Below are 27,296 nucleotides of genomic sequence, written 5' to 3'. Positions count from 1 at the left end.
TATGAACTTAATACTCTAGATGCAGGCAGGAGTCGGTCGATGTGTGGAGTAATAGTAGTAGATGCAGAATTGTTTCGGTCTACTTGACACAGACGTGATGCCTATATTCATGATCATTGCCTTATATATCATCATAACTTTGTGCTTTTTTATCAATTGCTCGTCATAACTTTATGCTATCTTGAGAGAAGCCACTAGTGAAACCTATGGCCCTCGGGTCTATTTTCCATCATATAAGTTTCCGATCTACAATTCTAGTTTCCTATTTACTTTCTTTTGCAATCTTTTACTTTCCCTTCCATAAACCAAAAATACCAAAAATATTACTTTACCGTTTATCCATCTCTATCAAATCTCACTTTGCGAATAACCATGAAGGGATTGACAACCCCTTTGTCGCGTTGGTTGCAAGTTGGTGTTTGTTTGTGCAGGTATTCGGTGGCTTGCTGCCTTGTCTCCTACTGGATTGATACCTTGGTTCTCAAAACTGAGGGAAATACTTACACTACTTTGCTGCATCACCCTTTCCTCTTCAAGGGAAAAACTAACGCAAGCTCAAGAGGTAGCATAATGCTACCACCGTACTAAGCAAAATAAGATGCATAAAAGATAAACATCACATGCAATCAAAGTATGTGACATGATATGACCATCATCATCTTGTGCTTTTGATCTCCATCTCCAAAGCATCATGATGATCTCCATCATCACCGGCTCGACACCTTGATCTCCATCGTAGCGTCATGGTCGTCTCACCAACTATTGCTTCTACAACTATCGCTAATGCATAGTGATAAAGTAAAGCAATTACATGGAGTTTGCATTTCATACAATAAAGAGACAACCATAAGGCTCCTGCCAGTTGTCAGATATATTACAAAACATGATCATCTCATACAATAACGTATATCACATCATGTCTTGACCATATCACATCACAACAAGCCCTGCAAAAACAAGTTAGACGTCCTCTACTTTGTTATTGCAAGTTTTACATGGCTGCTACGGGCTTCTAGCAAGAACCGTTCTTACCTACGCATCAAAACCACAATGGTGATTTATCAAGTTTGTTGTTTTAACCTTCAACAAGGACCGGCCGCAGTCAAATTCGATTCGACTAAAGTAGGAGAAATAGACACCCGCCAGCCTCCTTTATGCAAAACTTGTTGCATGTCTGTCGGTGGAACCGGTCTCATGAACGTGGTCATGTAAGGTTGGTTCGGGCCGCTTCATCCAACAATACCGCCGAATCAAAATAAGACATTGGTGGTAAGCAGTATGACGATCACCGCCCACAACTCTTTGTGTTCTGCTCGTGCATATCTTCTACGCATAGACCAAGCTCGGATGCCACTGTTGGGAAACGTAGCATGCAATTTCAAAAAAATTCCTACGCTCACGCAAGATCTATCTAGGAGATGCATAGAAATGAGAGGGGGAGAGTGTGTCTACATACCCTCATAGACCGAAAGTGGAAGTGTTTGACAGCATGGTTGATGTAGTCGAACTTCTTCTAGCTCCGACCGACCAAGCACCGAACATACGGCACCTCTGAGTTCTGGACATGTTCAGCTCGGTGACGCCCCTCTCCTTCTTGACCCAACAAGTTTTCGAGGTAGTAGATGAGTTCCGTTAGCTCAACGGTGTGGTGACGGTGATGGTGAAGTGATCCGCGCAGGGCTTTGCCTAAGCACAACGAAGATATGACCGTGGGAGTAAACAGTGGAGGGGGCGCCGCACACGGCTTGGCAATTGTCTGGTGTGTGCTAGGGGCACCCCCCCCACACACACACACACACACATATATATAGGCGGGGGAGGGGAGCAGCCATAGGAGGCGCCCAAGTAAGAGGAATCCTACTTGGAGTCCCTCCCAAGCCGCGCGCGCCCCCTGCCATATATAACCGAGGGGGGAGGAAAGAGGGAGGCGGAGGGAAGGAGGTAGGAATCCTAATCCACACTTTCCTTGCCCTCCCTTGTTTCCTTATCCTCATCATAGGGATAGCCTTTGTAGGGGCGCACCAGGGCTAGTGTGTTCCCTCACTTGGCCCATAAGGCCCATATCTTTGCCAGGGGTGCCCGAAACTCCTTTCCCGTGAGCCGGTAAGTACCCGGTACCCTCCGGAACACTTCCGGTGTCCGAATACCATCATCCTATATATCAATCTTTACCTCTCGGCCATTTCAAGACTCCTCGTCATATCTGTAATCCATTCGGGACTCCAAACAATATTCGGTCACCAAATCACATAACTCATATAATACTATATCGTCAACGAACATTAAGCGTGCGGACCCTACGGGTTTGAGAACTATGTAGACATGATCGAGACACATCTCCAATCAATAACCAATAGCGGAACCTGGATGCTCATATTGGCTCCTACATATTCTACGAAGATCTTTATCGGTCGAACCGTTATGACAACATACGTTATTCCCTTTGTCCGTCGGTATGTTACTTGCCCGAGATTCGATCATTGTTATCTCTATACCTAGTTCAATCTCATTACTGGCAATTCTCTTTACTCGTTCCGTAATACATCATCCCATGACTAACTCATTAGTCATTTGCTTGCAAGGATTATTATATTGTGCATTACCGAGAGGGCCCAGAGATACCTCTCCGATACTCGGAGTGAAAAATCCTAATCTCGATTCACGCCAACCCAACAAAACACCTTCGGAGATACCTATGGAGCATCTTTATAATCACCCAGTTACGTTGTGACGTTTGATAGCACACAAGGTATTCCTCTGGTATTCGGGAGTTGCATGATCTCTTAGTCAAAGGAATATGTATTTGACATACATGAAAGCAGTAGCAATAAACTGTATGATCAAATGCTAAGCTAACGGATGGGTCTTGTCCATCACATCATTCTCCTAATGATGTGATCCCATTATCAAATGACAACTCAAGCCCATGGTTAGGAAACCTTAACCATCTTTGATCAATGAGCTAGTCTAGTAGAGGCTCACTAGGGACACGGTGTTTGTTTATGTATTCACACATGTATCAAGGTTTCCGATCAATACAATTCTAGCATGAATAATAAACCATTATCATGAATAAGGAAATGTAAAATAAAAACTTCACTATTGCCTCTATGGCATATTTCCTCCACCTTTATGAAGAAAACTATTGAATTCAAATGTGATCTCCTTGAAAGAATCAAATGCAACTCTGAAGATTGGGTGATTGAAAAAGGTAATGAGTTAGGTATGAATCTTGAATATGATTGTGTTAAAACTTTTATTGAAACGGATGCCTTCCATGATTTTAATGCAAAGTATGAACTTAACTCTAAGATAGTAGCTACAATTTGTGAATGCTTTGATGATCATGTTGATCTCCCTAAGGAGAAGTGGTTTAAATTTCATCCATATGTTGAAGAAATTTGTAAGGAACCCGCTATTGCTGAAACTAAAATAATTATTTATAATGTTGACCCAGTTGTACCTACTACTTATATTGAGAAACCCCCTTTTCCTGTTAGGATTAAGGAACATGCTAAAGCTACAACTGTGGTTCATAAGAGTAATATTAGAACACCTAAGCCCTCTGAACAAATTAAAGTGGAACCTAATGTTGCAATAGTCAAAGATCTTTTGGCCGATAATATTGATGGACATGTCATTTAATTCTGTGAGGAGGCAACTAGGATTGCTAAACCCGTTAATAATAAACAAGAAATATCATATAAAAGTAAACCAATTGTTGGCATGCCTGTTGTTTCTGTTAACATTGGAGATAATTGCTATCATGGTTTATTTGATATGGGTGCTAGCATACTTAAGTGCTATTCCATTTACTTTATATCAAGAAGTTATGCATGATATTGCTCTTGTTGAGATAGAAGATATTGATGTTACTATTAAGCTTGCAAACATACTATTTCACCACTTGGGATTGTTAGAGATGTTGAAGTCTTGTCTGGTAAGATCAAATACCCTACTGATTTTCTAGTTCTTAGATCACCACAAGATGATTTCTGTCCTATTATATTTGGCAATGTTGAGGATATCTCTTATCTTTATCGTCTCGGTCAGCTAGGGATTAGAGATTAATCGGAAATCGGCCGATTAATCGATTTTATTGGTCGACTATTAATCGGATATTTTTTTGCAAATCTCAGGTTGCCAACACTAAAATACGCTATATTCAACACCAAAACAATATTTGACATAAGTGTTACCTTGATTTCTAGCCTTTGAATCCTCGTATAATTGCAAACAAAATAGGACAATAGTACATATTCCGTAACAAGGTCCACAAAACATAAATAAGCATAGTTTTTGCAAACATCGTGCTATGAATAGGTCTGATTTATCGGTAGATTCCCGATAAATCGCTTGTTAGAATGATAAATTGGTTCAAAAGATAAATGACAAAGATAAGGCATAATCTTATCAGTCACCCCGTGATTAACGATAAATCGGAAGATTTCTTGAACAGTGATATTTGGTAGACCTTTCTTGAATACTTTTAATGCTAAAATTGATTGTGCTAAAGAGAAGGTGATCAGTGTTAATTTTGGTGATGTACCTCATGAATTTAATTTCTCCAAGTTTAGTAAGCAACCTCATGATAAAAATTACCTAGTAAATATGAAATCATTGGTCTTACTTCTATTGTTGTGCCTCCTATTGATCCATTAGAACAATATCTACTAGACCATTAAAATGATATGCAAATGAGTGAAAGAAATGAAATGGATGAAATATTCTTTAAACAAGAACCTATCCTTAAACATAATTTGCCTGTTGAAACTTTGGGAGATCCTGCCCCACCGAAAAGTGATCCTGTGTTTGAATTGAAGAAACTTCCTAATACATTGAAATATACTTATCTTGAAGAAAAGAAAATATATCATGTTATTATCAATGGTAACCTTTCAATGCATGAAGAAAAGAGATTACTTAAAACTTTGACGAAATATCATGATGCAATTGGATATACTCTTGATGATCTTACGGGCACTAGTCCCACCTTATGTCAACATAAGATTAATATGGAGCCTGACGCTAAACCATTCTTTGATCATCAACGCCGCTTGAAACCCAAAATGAAGGATGTGGCGAGAACTGAAATATTAAAGCTTTTGGAAGCAGGTATCATTTATCCTATAGCTCATAGTAGATGGTAAGTCATGTTCATTGTGTCCCTAAGAAAGGAGGCATTACCATTGTTCCTAATGATAATAATGAACTTATCCCACAAAGAATAGTAACTGGTTATAGGATGGTAATTGATTTAGGAAATTAAACAAAGCTACTAGAAAGACCATTACCCTTTGCCTTTCATTGATCAAATGTTACAAATATTATCTAAGCATACACACTTTTGCTTTCCATATGGTTATTCTGTTTTTTCTCAAATACCTGTATCACAAGAAGATCAAGAAAAAACTACTTTAACTTGTCCTTTTGGAACTTATGCTTACAGATGTATGCCTTTTGGTTTATGTAATGCACCAGCTACTTTCCAAAGATGTATGACTGCTATATTCTCTGATTTCTATGAGAAAACGGTTGAGGTATTCATGGATGTTTTTTCTGTTTATGAAACTTCTTTTGATGATTGCTTAAGTAACCTTAACCAAGTTTTGCAGAGATGTGAAGAGATCAATCTCGCCTTGAACTGGGAAAAGTGCCACTTTATGGTGAACGAAGGTATAGTCCTTGGTCATAAAATTTCTGAAAGAGGTATTGAAGTAGATAAAGATAAAGTTGATGCAATTGAGAAAATACCATGACCTAAAGATATTAAAGATATAAGAAGTTTCCTGGTTCAAGCTGGTTTTTATAGAAGGTTCATTAAAGACTTTTCTAAGATCTATAGGCCTCTCACTAATCTCTTACAAAAATATGTTACATTTGTTTTTTACAATGATTGTATAGAAGCCTTTGAAATACTTAAGAAAGATTTAATAACTGGACCTGTTTTTCAACCACCTGATTGGAACTTACCCTTTAAAATTATGTGTGATGCTAGTGATTATGCTATTGGTGTTGTTTTAGGTAAAGAAGAAATTATAAGAAACTGAATTTTATTCACTATGCTAGCAAGACCTTGGATAGTGCTCAAAGAAACTATGTTAGTACCGAGAAAGAATTATTAGCAGTTGTGTTTGCATGTGATAAATTCAGACCTTATATTGTTGATTCCAAAAGTTACTATTCACACTGATCATGCTGCTATTAAATATCTTATGGATAAGAAAGATGCTAAACCTAGGTTAATTAGGTGGGTTCTTTTATTACAAGAGTTTGATTTGCATATTGTTGATAGAAAAGGAGCTAAAAACCCTGTAGCAGCTAATTTGTCTTGGATGGAAAATGTTCTTGATGACCCACTGTCTATTGATGATAGTTTTCCTCAAGAGCAATTAGCTGATGTAAATGCTTACACTTCTGGCAATAATCCTTGGTATGCTGACTATGCTAATTTCATTATTTCTAAATATATATACTACCTAGTTACACATACTAACAAAAGAAAAGGTTCTTCTTTGATTTAAGACATTACTTTTGGGATGACCCACACTTAAATAATGGAGTAGATGGTGTTATTAGACGTTGTGTGCCCAAGCATGAGTAGGAATAAATCCTAAGGAAGTGTCATTCCACGGCATACGGAGGGCACCATGCGGGAGATAGAACTGCACATAAGGTATTACAATCTGGTTTTTACTAACCTACTCTCTTTAAAGATGCACGTAAGTTTGTCCTTTCTTGTGATGAATGTCAAAGAATTGATAAAATTGGTAGACGTCAAGAAATGCCTATGAATTATTCACTTGTTATTAAACCATTTGATGTTTGGGGGTTTGACTATATGGAACATTTTCCTTCCTCTAATGGATACAAGTATAGGGGATCAATCGTAGTCCTTTCAATAAGTAAGAGTGTTGAACCCAATGAAGAGTAGAAGGAAATGACAAGCGGTTTTCAGCAAGGTATTCTCTGCAAGCACTAAAATTATTGGTAACAGATAGTTTGATAGCAAGGTAATTAGTAACAAGTAGCAAGTAACAATGGTAACAATGGTGCAGCAAGGTAGCCAATCCTTTTTATAGAAAAGGACAGGCCGGAACATTCTCTTATAATAAGCAAAGCATTCTTGAGGACACATGGGAATTATCATCTAGTCACTTTCATCATGTTTGTTTGATTCGCGTTCGCTACTTTGATAATTTGATATGTGGTGGACCGTGTGCTTGGGTGCTATTATTACTTGAACAAGCCTACCACTTATGATTACCCGCTACTGCAAGCATCCGCAACTATGAAAGAAGAATTAAGATAAATCTAGCCATAGTATGAAACATATGGATTCAAGTCAGCCCCTTATGGAATAACGGATAAACTAGGGTTTAAGCTTATGTCACTCTAGCAACCCATCATCTACTTATTACTCCACAATGCCTTCCCTTAGGCCCAAGTATGGTGAAGTGTCATGTACTCGACGTTCACATGACACCACTAAAGGAAGCAACAACATACATATCATCAAAATATCGAGCGAATACCAGATTCACATGATTACTTATAACCAGACTTCTCCCATGTCCTCAAGAACAAAAGTAACCACTCACAAAGCATATTCATGTTCAAGATCAGAGGGGTATTGAATATCATTAAGGATCTGAACATATAATCTTCCACCAAATAAACCAACTAGCAGCAACTACGAGATGTAATCAACACTACTAGCAACCCACAGGTACCAATCTGAGGTTTTGAGAAAAAAGATTGAATACAAGAGATGAACTAGGAGTTGAGATGAGACGGTGTTGGTGAATATGTTGATGAAGATTGGTCCTCCCATGATGAGAGGATTGTTGGTGATCTCGATGGCTTCGATTTCCCCCTCCCGAAGGGAAGTTTCTCGGCGGAATCGCCCTGCCGGAGAGCAAAAGTGCTCCTGCACAAGTTCCGCCTCGAGACGGCGACGCTTCTGTCAGGACCCCGATTCTAAGTCACACTGATCTAGCCTGTAACACCTCATATTACTTTGCGGCCTCACGCGCGGTATTCCCACGGGTGTCGCCTTACCATGGCCCGAGACCGTTTGCGCCTTTTGGCTCACGTATATGATAGTGTCGCTAGCATCCATATGACAGAGAACCCGGGCCGACATGACTAGTCGTGAACCCAAAGTGGCACTAACTTACGGGAACAGGCATACATGAATCAACATCGAGCATGTCGGTCAGCAGCGTGTGAATCCGGGCTGTAGCACTGGGCTAACAGGACTCCGGTAACCCAGGCTGTAGCAGGCTAGGCAGGACTCCGGATGTCACCGCATGACATTTCCCCGAAGGGACAGACACAGGAACAAAGTGAAACACATGCCGGCCAGTCAAGTGTCCTGAGCAGTAGTGCTGGGCTAGCAGGACTCCGGTGAATCGGGCTGTAGCGGACTACTATGGCTCATGGAAGCACAAGACTACATTTCCCCATAAGAGAGGCTACCAAGGATAAACAACTAGGTTGTCGGATCCCACACATACCAAGCATTTCAAACATACACACAATATGCTCGACATGTGTAAATACAACATGGCATCACAACATAACTCTATGACTCAAGTATTTATTCATTAGGCTCTGAGGAGTGAGATATTACAAACATGGGTCTCATGACCCAACATACAGAGCATACAAGCAACAAGCACATGCGGAAGCTTAATGAAAGCACAAGTGCTCCCTAGGTGGTTTTGATAATTGATGACAACATATCTCTTGTTGGACTAACATTTCTATCTAGCATGTTTCAGATAAGTTCAACAATGGAGTGGCATGGACTAAAGGTTGTGGGAACTCCTTCAAGATGCTAAGGACAAAGGATTGGCTAAAGCTTCAAGCTCAAGAGTCTTCATTTTACATTTTAGTGATCCAAGATCACATTGAGTCCATAGGAAAAGCCAATACTATCAAGGAGGGATGAGGTGTTGCTTAATGAGCCTCTTGCTTCATGTGCTTAATGATATGCTCCAAAATCCTCAGCTACTTTCCCACTTCCACATATGACCTAAACCCAAAGCCAAACTCGGTCCTACCGATTCTTTCTATCCGGCGCCACCGAGTTTCACTTGTCATAAGCCACTGCCAAACCCTAGCAATTCGGTTCTACCGATAGGGATCTCGGTCTCACCGAGATGGGATTGCAAACTCTCTGTTTCCCTTTCGTAACTTTTCGGTCTCACCGAAAGAGCGAATCGGTCCCACCGAGATTGCAGTGTAAACTCTTTGTTTCCTTTTTGTAACTTTTCGGTCTCACCGAAAGAGCAAATCGGTCCCACCGAGTTTACCTGACCAACTCTCTGGTTAGCTTATTACCAAACTCGGTCTCACCGAGTTTGTGTAATCGGGCTCACCGAGATTACGTTATGCCCAAACCCTAACCATATCGGTCCTACCGAGTTGCATGTCAGTCCCACCGAAAATCTCTAACGGTCACTAGGTTTACCTTTTCGGTCCGACCGAGTTTGTTGATTCGGTCCCACCGAGATTGGAAAACTGTGTGTAACGGTTGGATTTTGTGTGGAGGCTATATATACCCCTCCACCTCCTCTTCATTCGTAGAGAGAGCCATCAAAACACATACACAATTCCAACTCATATGTTCTGAGAGAGAGCTACCTACTCATGTGTTGAGACCAAGATATTCCATTCCTACCATATGAATCTTGATCTCTAGCTTTCCCCAAGTTGCTTTCCACTCAAACCTTCTTTCCAACAGATCCAAATCCTATGAGAGAGAGTTGAGTGTTGGGGAGACTATCATTTGAAGCACAAGAGCAAGGAGTTCATTACCTACACACCATTTGTTACTTCTTGGAGAGTGGTGTCTCCTAGATTGGCTAGGTGTTACTTGGGAGCCTCCGACAAGATTGTGGAGTTGAACCAAGGAGTTTGTAAGGGCAAGGAGATCGCCTACTTCGTGAAGATCTACCGCTAGTGAGGCAAGTCCTTCGTGGGCGATGGCCATGGTGGGATAGACAAGGTTGCTTCTTCGTGGACCCTTCGTGGGTGGTTGCTTCTTTGTGGACCCTTCGTGGGTGGAGCCCTCCGTGGACTCGCGCAACCATTACCCTTCGTGGGTGGAGCCCTCTGTGGACTCGCGCAACCGTTACCCTTCGTGGGTTGAAGTCTCCATCAACGTGGATGTAGGATAGCACCACCTATCCGAACCACGGGAAAAACATCCGTGTCTCCAATTGCGTTTGAATTCTCCAAACCCTTCCCCTTACATTCTTGCAAGTTGCATGCTTTACATTCCGCTGCTCATATACTCTTTGCATGCTTGCTTGATATGTATTGTGTATGTTGAAATTGTGCCTAAAACTCCACTCAAACCGAAAAAGCTTAAAAATTGCAACTTTAGCACTAAGTGTCTAATCATCCCCCCTCTAGACACATCTACTTCAAGATCCTACACTTAACTTGTCTGAGTACAGACAACTACAAATGAAGAAGGCTGAGAAGCCTGACTATCTACCAGATCTTGCCGAGGGCACAAGATCGTAGCTGAGGTATCAAGCTAAACGTCGAAGTCCACACGGAACTACTAGCGAGACTGAAGTCTCTCTGCAAAAACATAAATTAAGCAAACGTGAGTACAAATGTACCCAGCAAGACTTACATCAGAACTATTTACATATGCATCGGTATCAACAAAGGGGGTGGTGGAGTTTAACTACAGCAAGCCAGCTTTGACTCGGTGGCTATCCTGAACTACGACTGCAAGTAACTCTTTTGAGGTGGCGCACACGAGTCCACAAATTCACCATACCAATACACCACTATGGATCCGCTCCCGTCTCCCTGCGAGAACGCCATGCATAGCACTCACGCTTATCTTGCGAGTTTTAGAGTATCCACTTTCACTTGTCTATGAACTATGCAAGGGGTCCAAGTTTCCATATCCGAGGAATCCGGCTATTCGAATAGATAATGATAACCCTGCAGGGGTGTACTTCTTCACACACGCTCTCGCCACTTATCGCCCTGTACACATCATGTACCTCGGCAACCTTCAAGCAGAAGCCGGGCGAGGGAGTCGGCCACGACCTGACTAACCAACAAGTCTCTAGTCCAGGTTTATGCCCTATTCGGGTTCCATCCGCAAGGAGATCCGGCCGGGGTGTCGCTCACGGTCCCAAACGATGTGAGCAGGGTTCCCAAGCCCACCATCTGGGTGCCACTTGGTACACCGTGCCGCTGTGCCTAGTCTGTCCCAAGCCCACCTGTACCGGGTGCCACTTGGTAGACTACTAACACTACCTACAAACACCAGAACTAGTTGCAACTCCTAGACAGGGATCGAGTTGATTAATAAGCCGAGAGGGGCCGAGTTACCGGAACCCAATGTGTGGTAGTAACTATTCATGGATCACAAACACAGAACTCAGTTCCTGAGGACGGCTGCAATGAGACAACCCACCATGTACTCCTAGATGGCCTCTCACCGCTACCTTTACCAAATCGTGTTCACACACTTAGCTCACACACAGTAGGACATGTTCAACACCATTCCAATTCATCCCCGATGAATCAGACCTGACTCAACTCTAAGCAGTAGCAGGCATGACAAACAAGCATGAATAAGTAGGCACATCAGGGCTCAAACAACTCCTACTCATGCTAGTGGGTTTCATCTATTTATTGTGGCAATGACAGGTCATGCAGAGGAAAGGGGTTCAGCTACCGCAGCATGTAACAATTGAAATGGTGTTGTCCTAATGCAGTAAAAGAGAGCAGGAGCGAGAGAGTGGGATTGTATCGGAATGAACAAGGAGGTTTTGCTTGCCTGGCACTTCTGAAGATAGTATAGCTCTTCATCGGTGTCATCGATCACAACGTCGGAAACATCGTCTACTAAGAGGGGGCAATTACCGGCAAACAAGGAAGAATACAATCAATGTAATGCAACAATATGATGCATGATCATGACATGGCAATATGCTGTGATTTGGGCTAATGCAACAGAAAGTCATTTTAATTGAAGTGGAATTCAAAACTACATCAAATTCCAACTCCAAACCTATTATGAACTTTGCCCTAATCATGTTTCATCCTAAACAGTGAGGTTAACTTGCTCAAACATGCATGAAAATTGTACAGATGGATAGATTGGATTTTTCTGATAATTTTTCATATATAATTTATCTTATTTGGAGTTACGGTTGAATTTCTATGAATTTTTGAAGTTTTAACTATTTTCAGAAATTTTCTAAACCTTTTCGGATTTATTCAAATTTCAGAAAATAGTTACAGCGTCAGCATGACGTCAAGATGATGTCATCAGGTCAACCGGGGCTGACCAAGGTCAAACCTGACACGTGGGGCCCACATGTCATAGGCTCAGTTATAATTAGTGATTTTAGTTAAACCTAACCAAAATCGTTAGAGGGGCTAGGCCCACCGGTCAGTGGCTGCGGGTGTTAATTAGAGCCTAAACTAATTGTTGCCACGTCAGCTAAACAGGGTTTCACCGCCGGCGACCTCATCCGACGGCGGAGGCATGTCGGAATCGCTGCTCCGGCAGCGGTTCGATGCGCCGAGGGTACCAGTGGAGAGCTCACGCTCGTGCGCGACTAGGGGAGGCCTCGGGAGGCTGTGGAGTGGCCCGGGACGACAACCACGGTGGCTTTGGCGGCGGCCGAAGCTAGGGCAAGCACGGGCGCGGGGCTATGCTTGGCTAGCGAGTGAGCTGAGAGGCTGGGCGGGCTCCTGGGAGCTCCACGAGCTCGGGGCCGTGCTCGGACGCGAGGTCGGTGACCTAGAACGACGGCGGCGACAGGCGCGGCGGCAGCAAGCTCACGGGACGATGGGGGAAACTAGCTAGGCTTCGCGCGCGACGACGGGGTAAGGGGGAAACGGGCGGGAGCTCACAGCGCTTCTGATGGAGTCGTCGGTGAGCTCGGGGAAGGCCTGAATGGAGCCAATCGAGGGCGACGGTCCACGGCGGCCGAGGACGGAGACGAGGGTGGTGAGGACGTTGCAGGGCTTCCCGGCTCACTTGGTGCGGTGAGGAGGAAGAGAGGAACGAGGCGGAGCTTGTGGGCAGCTTCAGGGGGCGTAGGAGAGGTGGTGGCCATGGCTACGGCGAGCGGTGGCGGCGAACGCGCTCGGTGGTGCTGTGGGAGAGAGCAGAGGAGTGGGTGGGGGTCCAGGGAGAGAGCGAGGGGGGTCGAGAGGTGTCGACGGGGGGTGCGTGGCGCCCTCGGGTGCTTCCAGCGGCGAGCAGGTAAGCAGGAGGTGGCCGACGTGCCGTGGCACACGCCCTCGCGCCCACTGGCACGAGGAAGAAGACGCCTTGTCCCTGGGCTGGGCCAGGAACAGTGTCGGGCCGTTACTGTGTAGACCTAGTAAGTTTCTGCCTCTCTCTAGTTTTCTAATTTTGTTTCTGTTTTCTATTTTTCTGCTGCTGTTTTGGCTTTAGTAAAAATACTAAAGCATTTTTTTAAATGCTGGAATAATTTCTGGACACTCTCTGGATTATTCTAGTGGCCCACATTTAATTTCAGCATTATCTGAGCATTTAAATTATTTAAAGTGTTTAAATGCCCAAAGTCAAATACAATATGAATTAATTCAAAAATCCAGGAATGACCTAGAAATATGTTCATCATTTTTGGCAGAGGTTTTCACCTTTATCAGAAATCATAAACATTTTCAAAGGCATTTTGGGTTCATTGAAAATGACTTTAGTTCAGCCTATTTGAATTCCATGTGGTGCTAGGGTTTGAACATCCCCATTTCAAATTTCAAAAAATATAGACATGATCCATGGATGCTTATGAAACTAATTGCAATCAAATTCTAGGGCTGTGACAGCTTCATCCCGAAAGTATCTCTCTGATTTTTTTTCTAGGGAAAATGGCATCATATAGGAGAAGATGGACCCCAAAAGCCTGCTAGGGGCCCACAAGCTCATAGGGCGTGCCTCCTGAGCTTATCGCTCTCGGGTGGGGCCCCTCGTGGTATTTCTTCCGCCAATATTTTTATATATTTCAAAACAATTCTCCATAAATTTTTAGGTCATTTGGAGTTGTGCATAATAGCTATCTCTGATGTAGCCCTTTCCGGTCCAGAATTCCAGCTACTCGTAGTCTCCCTCTTCATGTGAAACTTGCAAATAAGGGAGAAAAGGCATAAGAATTGTATCATAAAGTGAAATACTGACCCAAAACATAATAAATAAATGTAGGAAAACATGATGCAAAATGGACGTATCATCAAGGTTCTAGGTGAAAATCCTTGTCCGTCTGGACTCAGCACTGGCGACACTTGGCGTCGTTATCCTTCCTGAGGGCGTTGTCGTGGAGCTTAGGTGTTTTAGGGATTTGTGTGGCGTTGTACTCAGATCATCCTGTGCTCTCTTTCGGTAGCCTAACTGTGTCCTGCATGTAGTCTAGGATCGACATTGTTTAATTGCTACGTCATCATCTTGTATCGTTCGATCGTGTACTCTATTATGTGGTTGCTTTATATATAAAGCGAGGCGAGAGCCTATTTCTTCATGGCCCCCTGTTCAGCAGCAACCACATCCCCTCCCCCTCCCCCCCCCCCCCCCCCCCCCCAAAAAAAAACCGATCATACATGTTGCGCCTAGTTAGTAGTCTGATCCCCGGCTCTGGTTAGATGTTAATTGCAATGTCTAGCCTGGTTAAAACTGTTTGCACATACCCATACCAATCTGCATTATGGATGCAAATTGTATCACTGCGAATCTAGATGTGGATTTGAATTCTAGTTAGGAATTTAGCACATACTTATACCGATTGCCATGTACTACCTATTTTAGCTTTTTCGTACATTTTTTCATGATCATAATAGTTGCCATGTGAACTTTTTTTGTACAAACACAACACGTTTGCCATGTTCAACAAGAAATTTTCTTCCAATTTTTGCCATGATATTCAGAGCCTATTACAAATTTTTGCCTTGTCACATCTTCCATGTTTTGTTCTAGACTGCACCATGTGTATTACTCACACGACAACTATGCTATTTGTTTGTTTGTACATATATGTGTTGCCGTGGCAACTAAAAATTCTTTTTAGTTGCAACTTGCCGTGACAATTAAATTTTCTACTAGCAAATATATTAGACTTACCATGGCAAATTTATTAGACTTACCTTGTCAAATATATTATAGGTAGCATGACAAATCAATTTTTTGTTGTTAATATTTGTACTACATTCAAAACTTTTTTGCCATGGTTGTTGTACAAAACAAATCTGAAACTTTCCATATCACCATCACAAATTCTCTTAATTTCCCATGATTTTATGATTTTTGTCTAAATCTGCCATGTCACTTCTTCCCGTTTCTTTCTAGATTGTTACCATGTGTATTACTCACACGACAACTAAGTTCTTGTTTTTGCTGGACATGGCTATTTTTGGAATTGTTGCTAAGAGTCACATGGCAATTTTTCGTACATATTTGTTAATGCTCACATGGCAACTCTAGGAGTTTTGCTCTCACACACAAGGCAAATATTGAAAATTGTTTTCTATGGCCACATGACAATTTTAAATCATTTCCTTTTCCAAAACATGGATAATTTTAGAAAATTTTGCAAAATTTAGTTTCTCATGCATGGCAAGTCATGTTTTGTTCTTAGAGCTTCATGACAAGTACTCCCTCTGTAAAGAAATATAAGAGTGTTTAGACCACTAGAGTAGTGATCTAAATGCTCTTATATTTCTTTACGGATGTAGTATGTATGCAGCATGGAAATTCTACAGAAATGACAATTGTTTTCTTAAAATGGATCATGACAAATTTGTTAGATTAACCATGACAAATATACTAGACTTTCCATGGCAAATTTATATTAGTAGACTTACCATGACAAATATATTAGAATTACCATGATAAATTTAGTAGCCTTACACTGGCAAATATATTGTAGGTAGCATGGCAATTTATTATTTAGACCATAGAGTTTTTAAATTTAGATCATGGCCATTTTTATTGTCTTACAACCTTTTTTTTTGTTTCCTGATGAATTTGATATGTGATGTCTAAAAATAAATTTTCAAAATTCGCCATGCTCTAGAGAAAACTCCCCCATAATTGTAATGTGACTATTATTATATTTGTAATCTATATCATGGCAATTTTTCATGTTAGTTTTGATTTTTGATTTAATTTATACGTGCATTTGTTTTGCTATGTAGCATGGAAAATTGATTCTTTTTTTGAAAAAGCTTTTTTGTTGTGGTCTACAACATGGCTTGTTTGTTAATTTTTTTTGTTTTTTTCATGGCCAATTTGCAACATAAAGCTTGACATTTTTTTGGCTGAATCAGACAGTGTAATATGGATCTAGCCCATGTCCATCTTTTACACTATTATGTGGGGATAGAAATGCATGCATGAGGTCCCGTGTATCCCGTAGAGGGCGAAACAATAAGGCCAACTCCACCGCAGGACCCTAAACGGAAGTCCGATTTGGTCGGATTTCATCTGTTTGGGGGCGGCAATGAATTGGCCCATGTCTACTTCTGTTTGTTGGGTTGTGGGTGCGCCCAACGCGCGGCCGCGCCCCAAATCATGTCTGGGGTGGACGTGATTAAAAAAAATATAAAAACTAAAATAAAATGCCGAAAAAGTAAATAAAGCAAATAAAAAAACATTAAACATTAAATTAAGCATCACGGCCACAAAACGGTCCAGTTCCACGGTTCACATTCTCATAATTAACAATAGAAAAACGCCGCCCGCGCGCTCCTGCCGTGCCCTTCGATGCCGTGGCCGCCGGTGTCGTCGTCGTCGCTGACGAGGTCGACGTACTCCAGCGGCGTCCACAGATGGGCCGGCGGTCCGTGGTAGACGGGGCCGGGCTGGAAGGCGGGAGGTGCCTGCACCACCTCCTCTCGTGGCAACGCTTCCCGCTTCGGTGACCGCGGCGGCATGGGGCACCAGTTCACAACCCCCACGGTGTCGGCCATCTCCGGAGCCGAGCACGACCAGCTCCAGTGCTGGCCAACCAGGGCCGGGTGGAACAAGGCCACCGACTCCTCCTCCACCACCGCCTCCCTCCTCGCCATCTCCAGCTCGGGGATGGCGACGTCGCCGACCGCAGAGAGGGCCATCGTCACCTCGAGGCCCGCCCATTGGCACTCATCGTGCGTGTTCATGGAGTCCTCCATGACATGTTGCATGAGTCGGGCCTCCTCCTCCGCTATCATGCAAGGAGGTGGAGGTGGCGACGGAGATGGAGAAGGCGACGGCGTGGGCGTGAGGCCGCGCACCCACGTACGCCCGCGCACCTCCCGACGTGGCCGTCACGGCCCCGATACCGTGTCGGCGAAGTAAGAGGCGCGCCGCACGTCGTGCTCATCCTGTAGCCAGGCATCCCAGAGCACGGAGTCGGGGGCGTACCTATCGTCGTAGTAGAGGTCATCGGGGAGGAGGCGGCGGCGACGCTTGATCTCATCGCGACGCGCACGGCCGCTCATCAGGACCGGCGGGATCGGGACCCGGTCGGCTGAGAGGTGCCAGTTGTTGGGGAGGTGGACGTCGCTCCACGGGACCGGCGTCCTCGTCTCCCAATAGCGCCGGCATACATCAGCGTTGATGTACTGCCGGTTGTGCTCGCTGGCAGCCCTAGGGTCGATCGTGAATGGGGCAGGCCCGGCGGCCCGGCGCAGTGGCATGGCGGCCTCCTCTTTCACGGAGCCGCAGCGGCGTCCCGAGGAGGAGCCGGCCTCGCGGTCGTGCTTCCCCTTGCGGCCGTGGTTTCAGAACCCCATGGTTGTGAGGCGGCCGGCTGGCAAGCTTGAGGACGGGGAGAGGCTAGGGTTTGGGGGTGCCGGGTTTCGAGGAGGCAGCGGGCTGGAGTGGGAAGTGTGGACGACGACCGGTCCACGGTCTCCCCATTTAAGAAGGACGGCGACCGTGCGCCTGGGCGGATGACAGGTGAGGCCGGCCGCGCGTGTGCATTGATGTTGACAGGTGGGAGGTAGGTGGCCGTCTGCCACGCGGCCCTGACGCGGACGAGCATCGCGTCCGTTTGCTGTCCACCGCGATCCAAATCCGGTGCATGTTTGCGCTTGAGATGGGTCAGCCCACACACAAAACGGACCAGATAGGTTCAGGCCGTCATGCGCTTGTCCGTCTGGTTTATCTTTTTGCCTCAAACGAACGGGACCGGATGGGATGGGGTCGCGCGGTGGAATTGGCCTAAGAAGACATTCGCAATGGTTCGCTTCAGGGTGACTTCCTGACAATGTCAGCCAGATATTTGGGTCCAAGAGATAAGGCAGACGGAGGGTCAAGGTAAACGGGAGGCTTCCACGATGTGGGACTACTGAACGCGTGAGTTGCTGAGGCGACCGGTGTAAATTTTAGCCGGTCGGCCCATTCTAAGTAATTCTGAAACCCGTCTAAAAATAAACAGTGTTCTGTTCTCTGTCTAGTCCACCCATAAAAGCCACATCTGATCAAGAACAGTACCAATGGCGCCTACCCGGGAGCAGCACATCCTCGACCAGGGCTTGCTGGATGCCCAGCTCGAGCTTTGGCACCACACCTTTAGCTACGTCAAGTCCATGGCGCTCAAGTCTGCCCTGGACCTCGGCATTGCCGACGCCATCCACCGCCAAGGCGGCGCTGCCACGCTCTCCCAGATTGCCGCCACGGCCACGCTCCACCCGACCAAGATCTCCTGCCTGCGCCGCCTCATGCGTGTGCTCATCGTCTCCGGCATCTTCAGCGTCGAACACCCCAGGGACGACGGCGTTGAGGGCGAGGCCGTCTACGCGCTGACGCCGGCGTCCCGTCTCCTCGTCTGCTCGGCCTCGGTGAACATGGTCCACATCACGAAGATGCTCCTCCACACCAACCTCGTCTCCCCGTTCTCCGACCTCGGGACTTGGTTCCAGCACGAGCTGCCGGAGCCGGACCTCTTCAAGCTGAAGCACGGCAAGACCTTCTGGGAGCTGGCCAACCAGGACCCGGCGTACAACGCAATCGTCAACGACGGCATGGTCTCCGACAGCAGCTTCCTCATGGACATCGCCATCAGGGAGTGCGGGGCCGTCTTCCAGGGGATAGGCTCCCTGGTCGACGTCGCCGGGGGGCACGGTGGAGCGGCACAAGCCATCTCGAATGCGTTCCCGGACGTGAAGTGCAGTGTGATGGACCTCGCCCACGTCGTCGCCAAGGCTCCGAGCGGTAGCGACGTGGAGTACATCGCCGGCGACATGTTCGAGAGCATTCCACCGGCCGATGCTGTCTTCCTCAAGGTGCGCCAACTAGTGTTCACAATATTGGTACTCCGTAGGGGAGCGACTAGAGCTGATGCATGCAACGACTACTCCCCTTCATGCTGTTTTTTTTCATGATAATATGTGTCTTATTAATAAAATAAAGATTCAGTTACAAGCTACGTAAATATCGACATTACAGAACTGAAAAGATAGGATAATCCTATGAAAAAATCAGCGCCTGTCCCTCTCCACTAAGGAATAGGAGACAAGTCACCTCTTCACCCGAGTTCAACGCGGCTCTATCGCTGATCAGCAGCTTTACAGACCTCGTCAATTCCTAATAGGCAACCCGTACATTAACTTAACAGAAATACTAATGCGCACACATGTGAGCGTTTGCATCTCGCCCACACGCATGGATCCGCGTCTGTTTATGGATGCACGAATCTTGGCATGATTGTGGTGCCACGTAGAACTGCGCGGGTGTGTGGGCATTCACACGGTTGCCCACACATCCGTTTCATCACACGGAAGGGCCGATATGTGGGCGTTTAGCAGTTCGCCCACACGTCAGTTTTCATTCACGCATAAGGGCTGGTGCGTGGGCATTTGCCATCTCGCCCACACGCCCGTCTCCTCTCCCACACCCAAGCTGCCAGTTGCCATGCTTTTTGCAGTGTACATGGTAACTGCCCTAGTGTAGCAGATGGCAACTCTTTTTTTTTACCCGAACATGTCAGTTGCCATGTGTTTTGCAGGGTACACGGCAACTGCCCTAGTGTGCTTGTAAGCAGATGACAACTCTCTCTTTTACCCGAACATGTTGTTTTGCCATGTCTCTTTGTAGTGCTACATGACAACTGCCTAGTGTTAGTAGGTGGCAACTCCTAAGATTTTCAAATCATGACAACTGTAGTAAACCAGACCATACATGGCAACTGCTTAGTGTTAGTAGGTGGCAACCTCTAAAGTTTTCAAATCATGGCAACTATAGTAAACCAGACCATACATGGCAACAGATGCAGTTGTCCAAAATGGCATCTGGCACTTGACTTGAGATGGCAACTGCAGTTGAGCAACCATGGCAACTGTAGTTGTCCGACATGGCAACTGTAGTTCAACGACATGGCAACTATAGTTAAACGGACATTGAAGAAGGTCCGGACCATGGCAACTGCGGGGACGCGGAGTGACTGTCACGCGGGGCGTGCGGGACCGTGAGGTAGGTGGCTGAGAGAGGTCGTGTGGGCGTTATGCATTTTGTCCACACGTAGGCGTGTGAGAGGGACCGCAAAGAAAAAAAGAAACGCGTGGGCGCTAGTTGTTTTGCCCACACATAGACGTGTGGGCTAGTCTTCACACCAGACAAAACGTGTAGGCATAGGCAGATCCCTTAACTCCCACACGTGTGATAGTTATCGTCGTCCTAACTTAATTACCGTCTACGGACGCATGCATACACACGAAAAGCAGCTTTTTTTTTTGCAGCGGACACAGAAAGCAGCTCTATATAACTGCAAATGAGGCCAAATGCAACACGTCGCCATATGGCTCATATAACTCAATATCAGCCAACTACTCACCATGTTTCTTACAACTATTTTTTTACCACTGGTCCAAGTGTGCAATGACAAAAAAGCATAAGCATCTAATCGGAAAAAAGGCATACGCATCAGTATGGAGCTGGAATGCAGTGCATGTTTTGTTACTTGCAGAATACGACGTGTAGTACATGTTTGCTACTACTTCTCATGTCATGCATGCAAGGATCCCAGCTAATTTTTCATAGATAATACACTTTTTTATAAGTTATAGAGATATTACGTCGTCTATTTTTTTTCAAAAATAATATAGCTTCGGCCGCACCGAAGCCGACTGCCTCCTGTTAGCCACGGAGAAGCCAATAGGGCCCAGTTGGCCTGAGCGTAGTCGACAGAAGCCCAGTCAGCCACGGCTTAGCCGATAAGTGGCTGGGCCACCCTGCACACTGCCAGTCGGCGTAGGCCGCATGCTGACACGCCGGCCAGTCTTAAAAAAAATGCACCTATCAACTTTGCCATAGCTGATAGGATCTAATTGGCTTCGCCGAAGCCGATGTGCTAAATAGCCATACTAAATCTGACTGGACGTATCGCCCGCCAGCGGTTGGCCAGTCGGCTTTGCCGAAGCTGATTGGATAATAATCGGCTTCGCCGATAGGATTCCAGTTGGCCCTACCAAAACCGACAGCAGCCCGTCGGCTTCCCTAAGGAAGAAGCTATATTATTTTTGAAAAATTCGAAACGGCATAATATTTCTCGAATTTATTAAAAAATTGTGTTATTTTTTAAAAAAATTAGCAGGATCCCACGTGCATTCCTATTAGTCCACCTTTTTTCCACTGAAAAAAACCCACGGCTAAGGCTTTGGTGATGGATATATAGGAGTACCCCAAATACATGCATGCAATACCCAGTAAAAAAATAAAAATAATAACCCTTCAAGACGAAAGAAAAATAAATTAAATAAATTAAAACAAAAGGGGCCAAATTTGGACATGATTTACACATAAATTGTGATTTTTTTTATAATATGAAAAAGCAAGCATATAATAGAGCAATTTTCACAAAAAGGGGAAGTATCCTAAAAATGTATGAATTAGTGGCATTGACAATATCATTAAAGAAGAAGAAAATAAAATAAGACTAAAAATCTAAATAATTAAGTTTTCTAAAATAGAATAAGTTAGTGGCTTTGGTATTACTCTTTAAGAAGAAATGAAATAAAACCTAAGACAAAATCAAAACAATTAGGTTCTTTAAGGAAGAATGAATTAGTGGCATTTCTATTACCCTTTAAGAAAATATAAAACAAAAAATATATAAAACAAACAATGATGATTTGCACACAATATAAACGTAATTGCTTTTTTTAATATGCAATGATAAACATACGATAGTGGGATTTCCTAAAAAAGAAGAAAGTTTTCTAAGAAGGAATGAATTAGTGGCATTGGTATTACCCTTTAATAAGAAATAACATGAAATAAAACTAAAACAAAAGCAAAGTAATGAGTTTTCTAGGAAAGAATGAATTAGCGGTTTTGGTACTACCTCTTAAGAAGAATAAACATGAAATAAAAACTCAAAATAATTCAAAATAATGATCTTGGAAATAATGAATTAGTGGTTCTGGTATTACCCTTTAAGAAGAAAGAAAATGAAATAAAAACTACTCCCTTCAATCCATATTAATTGTCGCCAATTTAGTACAAAATCAAATAATGAGGTTTTTTAAGGAAGAATGAATTAGTGACATTTGTATTACCATTTAATAAGAAAAAAATCTAAAAAGTAGTGACAAAATTTGCATAGAATATACACAAAGGTTGCAATGTTTCCAAATATGCAAGAATAAGCATATAATAGTGGAATTTTTTTCAAAAATAAGAAAATAAAGGAATGAATTAGTAGCATTGATATTACCATTAAAGAATAAATAAATGAAACATAAACTAAAAATAATAATAATAATTTTTTATAAGAAAGAATGAATTAGTGACTTTCGTATTACCCTTTAAAAAATAAAACAAAATTAGACCAATACATTTTTCTAAAAAATGAATTAGTGGCATTGGTGTTACCCTTTAAAAAGAAAGAAAATGAAAAAAAATCTAAAACAAAAAAGGAAATTTTGCACAAATATACAAAAAATTTGTGTTTTCTTAAATATGTAAGAATAAGTATATAATAGTGGAATTTTTGCAAAAAGAAGTTTACTAAGAAGGAAGGAATTAATGGCATTGGTATTACCCTTAAAGAAGAAAGATAATAAGATAATAACTAGAAATAAAATCAAAACAATGAAGATTTATAAGAACCAATGAATTAACGGCATTGATATTACTTTTTAAGAACAAAAAATGGAGAAAAAAAACTTGGACGCAACTTTACACTGAAATTGCATTTTTTGGAGTATGCAAAGAATAATCAAATAATGTGCATTTTCACATATATTCTGTGTGTATACATTTGCACTCACCCAACATCCCAAGATAACCACAAAAAACAAATAATAATAATAATAATAATAATAATAATAATAAAGAAAAAGAAAAGGAGAAAGAAAAAAATAAAAAAATAAAAACAGAAAAGAACAAAGAGAGAGAGAGGGGGGAGGGCTAGGTTGCAAAGGTAATGAGCTTGAGCCCGTTATTGAATTGACTAACCTAAATATGTGGTCAGTCAACTTGCCCAAACCAACGGCAGGATAAAAAGAAGCAAAAATCAAAGGCCAAAAATACAACTTACACAAAATCAATTTTCAAGGGACTTACATATAGCTAAAGTGCTCCATTAGAGTCTACGATCACAATGTCCATTTTGGGGAAGATATAGCTATAAAGCTAGCATGTTGTCAACTAATGCTCATCGCCACCTTCAACTATTTCAGTGGGTCATGCATGATTGGGGTGACGAGGACTGCATCAAGATACTAAAAAATTGCAAGAAAGCCATCGCGCCAAAAGATGCAGGAGGGAAGGTGATAATTGTCGACATGGTGGTTGGTGCAGGACCGCAGGACCCGAAGCACAAAGAGACACAAGTCATGTTTGACCTTTTCATCATGTTCATCAATGGCGTCGAGCGAGATGAGCAGGAGTGGAAGAAGATAATCTTCGAGGCTGGATTCAACGACTACAAAATCACACCCATTCTAGGTGTGAGATCGATCATTGAGGTTTACCCATGAACATTTGACCCTAGATTGGTGAAGTACGTTTTGTTGGAGTCCTAGACTCCTAGTATGTGTGCTTCGTATTTATTTGGGTGTTGTGTTCCCAAGAGGAGTGTGGGCTTCTAAGCTAAAGACTACATTACAATACCCCACTGTGGTAAGTCAAAACCGTTGGCCTGCTCACAAAAGACATGAATCCGGTATGAATTTCATACTCCACGAATACCTTGTCCCTCATGCACGCACTCCACACGGACGGGTTCGATGAACACGCCAACACCAATGAAGTTCATGAAGTGAGCGTGCCACATCGACACATGAGAGGGCGCCCACTGCCCAACACATTCAGATGCGCTTGTTGGTAGCTCATCTGTGTGATCCCGCTCTCCCAGTTTACCTGCCGATGCATAGGAAGAAAACTAAACACAATGAGACCCCAAGAGCTGGCATATGGCAACATGGCATGACAAATGAAGGCCATTATGAATGCATACCATCAAGATTTGTGTTGGAAGTGTGCCCTAGAGGCAATAATATTGTATTATCATATTTCCGTGTTCATAATTTAGAGTTTATATTCTATGCTACAACTGTTGTGATCTTGGAATATGTGATTCAGTGGAAAACTCATATGCACATGTAGAACGATAAACGGTAAAATAAGATTCCTTGTCCCGCCTCTAAGATAGCTCAAGTATTGTTAGTGATACGTTTTCTGGATCTTGAGATATTGTGAAGTGTAACGATATTCTCAAAACAACATTGAGAGTATGACGTTAGAAGAACGGTCATATTGAATTGACCCAAACTTGTTTGTTATACTTTGAGATAATATCATCGTAAGTCAATTGTTATAACATGGAGTGTTAACTTGTGATTTTAGTTCCTTAGACCATCAGAGTGAAGGAAATATGTCCTAGAGGCAATAATAAAGTTATTATTTATTTTCTTATTTCATGATAAATGTTCATTATTCATGCTAGAATTGTATTAATCGGAAACATAATACATGTGTGAATACATAGACAAACATAGTGTCACTAGTATGCCTCTACTTGACTAGCTCGTTGATCAAAGATTGTTAAGTTTCCTAGCCATTGACATGGGTTGTCATTTGATTAACGGGATCACATCCTTAGGAGAATGATGTGATTGACTTGACCCATTCCGTTAGCTTAGCACCCGATCGTTTAGTATGTTGCTATTGCTTTCTTCATGACTTATACATGTTCCTATGACTATGAGATTATGCAACTCCCGTTTACCGGAGGAACACTTTGTGTGCTACCAAACGTCACATCGTAACTGGGTGATTATAAAGGTGCTCTACAGGTGTCTCCGAAGGTACTTGTTGAGTTGGTGTATTTCGAGATTAGGATTTGTCACTCCGATCGTCGAAGAGGTATCTCTGGGCCCACTCGGTAATACACATCACTATAAGCCTTGCAAGCATTGTAACTAATGAGTTAGTTGCGGGATGATGTATTATGGAACGAGTAAAGAGACTTGCCGGTAACGAGTTTGAACTAGGTATTGAGATACCGACGATCGAACCTCAGGCAAGTAACATACCGATGACAAAGGGAACGACGTATGTTGTTATGCGGTTTGACCGATAAAGATCTGCGTAGAATATGTAGGAGCCAATATGAGCATCTAGGTTCCTCTATTAGTTATTGACCGGAGACGTGTCTCGGTCATGTCTACATAGTTCTCGAACCCATAGGGTCCGCACGCTTAATGTTCGGTGATGATTTGTATTATGAGTTTATGTGTTTTGATGTACCGAAGGTATTTCGGAGTCCCGGATGAGATCGGGGACATGACGAGGAGTCTCGAAATGGTCGAGACGTAAAGATCGATATATTGGATGACTATATTCAGACATCGGAAAGGTTCCGAGTGATTCGGGTATTTTTCGGAGTACCAGAGAGTTACGGGAATTCGCCGGGGAGTATATGGGCCTTATTGGGCTCTAGGGGAAAGAGAGAGGAGAGGCTGCGTGCGCCCCCAATGCTTAGTCCGAATTGGACTAGGGGGAGGGGCGGCACCCCCTCCTTCCTTCTCTTCTCTTTCCCTTTCCTTCTCTCCTACTCCTACTACTTGGAAGGGCTCCTAGTTCTACTAGGAAAGGGGGAATCCTACTCCCGGTGGGAGTAGGACTCCCCTAGGGCGCGCCATAGAGAGGGCCGGCCCTCCCCCTCCTGCACTCCTTTATATACGGGAAGGGGGGCACCCCTTGGAGACACAACAATTGATCATTGATCCCTTAGCCGTGTGCGGTGCCCCCCTCCACCATAATCCACCTCGGTCATATCGTAGCGGTGCTTAGGCGAAGCCCTGCGTCGGTAGCATCATCATCACCGTCACCACGCCATCGTGCTGACGAAACTCTCCTGTGAAGCTTTGCTGGATTGGAGCTCGCGGGACGTCATCGAGTTGAATGTGTGCATAACTCAGAGGTGTTGTGCGTTCGGTACTTGGATCGGTCGGATCGTGAAGACGTACGACTACATCAACCGCGTTGTGCTAACGCTTCCGCATTTGGTCTACGAGGGTACAAGGACACACTCTCCCCTCTCGTTGCTATGCATTACCATGATCCCGTGTGTGCGTAGGGATTTTTTTTGAAATTACTAGGTTCCCCAACACAGAGTATCATAGTCACTTCTTACCGTACGATGAACTTTGGGGTTTCTCAAAGGTCATCAGTAACTTGGTGATCATAATGACAACTTACAGATTCATCGGAAAGTTTGACAAGGGGCACGATAGCTTGAGAGTGGAATTTGCTCCTCCGAAGATGGAGAGATATTCTTAGGGCCCTCTCGGTGTGAAGGCATCCATCATCATATGGCTAGACATAGGTGACTTCGTCACGGGGATGCCGAAACATGATAACGAGAAAGAAGAACAAAACTGATAACGAGGAGACTGGTATAGTGAGCATGTGTATGACTCAAGAGGATACCAATATATCTCACCTCAGGTTTTGTAAAGTACCATGAAGCAAAGAGAACATCACATGATAACCAAAGGTTCACTCAAATGTCATTCATGTAATCATAGGGATCGATATGGACGTCCACGGTTCCGCTATCGGTCATTGAACGAAGGGGTTCCGTTCATGTCTATGATTTATTGAACCTACAGGATCACAAGATTAAGGTAATCACAATCCGTTGGAAGTTAGTAGGACGAGAATATCGAGGATTTATTTATGAAATAGTTTTGTTAATATTCGAAATAGTTCTGAGAGGAATCGGAAGCGTTTCGGGGTCACCGGAAGGGTTTCAGAGTTTATCGGGTAATGCCGGGTATTTACGATAAATAATATA

At 43.5% G+C, this 27,296-nt stretch overlaps 1 protein-coding gene and 1 pseudogene across 1 annotated transcript; one reads left to right on the top strand and one right to left on the bottom strand.

Moving 5' to 3' along the window:
- Positions 1-16,728: 16,728 nt before the first annotated feature.
- LOC147992158 (uncharacterized) lies at positions 16,729-17,784 on the bottom strand (annotated as a pseudogene).
- Positions 17,785-18,376: 592 nt separating this feature from the next.
- LOC125525095 (O-methyltransferase ZRP4) lies at positions 18,377-24,183 on the top strand. The gene is made up of 2 exons (XM_048690124.2): positions 18,377-19,278; positions 23,674-24,183. The coding sequence occupies exons 1-2, from the start codon at positions 18,490-18,492 to the stop codon at positions 23,971-23,973; spliced, it is 1,089 nt and encodes a 362-aa protein (XP_048546081.1). The 5' UTR covers positions 18,377-18,489; the 3' UTR covers positions 23,974-24,183.
- Positions 24,184-27,296: the final 3,113 nt, after the last annotated feature.

This window comes from Triticum urartu, chromosome 1A, assembly GCF_056163025.1.
Source record: "Triticum urartu cultivar PI428250 chromosome 1A, HENAU_Tu73, whole genome shotgun sequence".
Taxonomy (NCBI): Eukaryota; Viridiplantae; Streptophyta; class Magnoliopsida; order Poales; family Poaceae; genus Triticum; species Triticum urartu.
The sequence above is the reverse complement of the archived record's forward strand: the minus strand, read 5'-3'. Positions and strand labels throughout refer to the sequence as shown.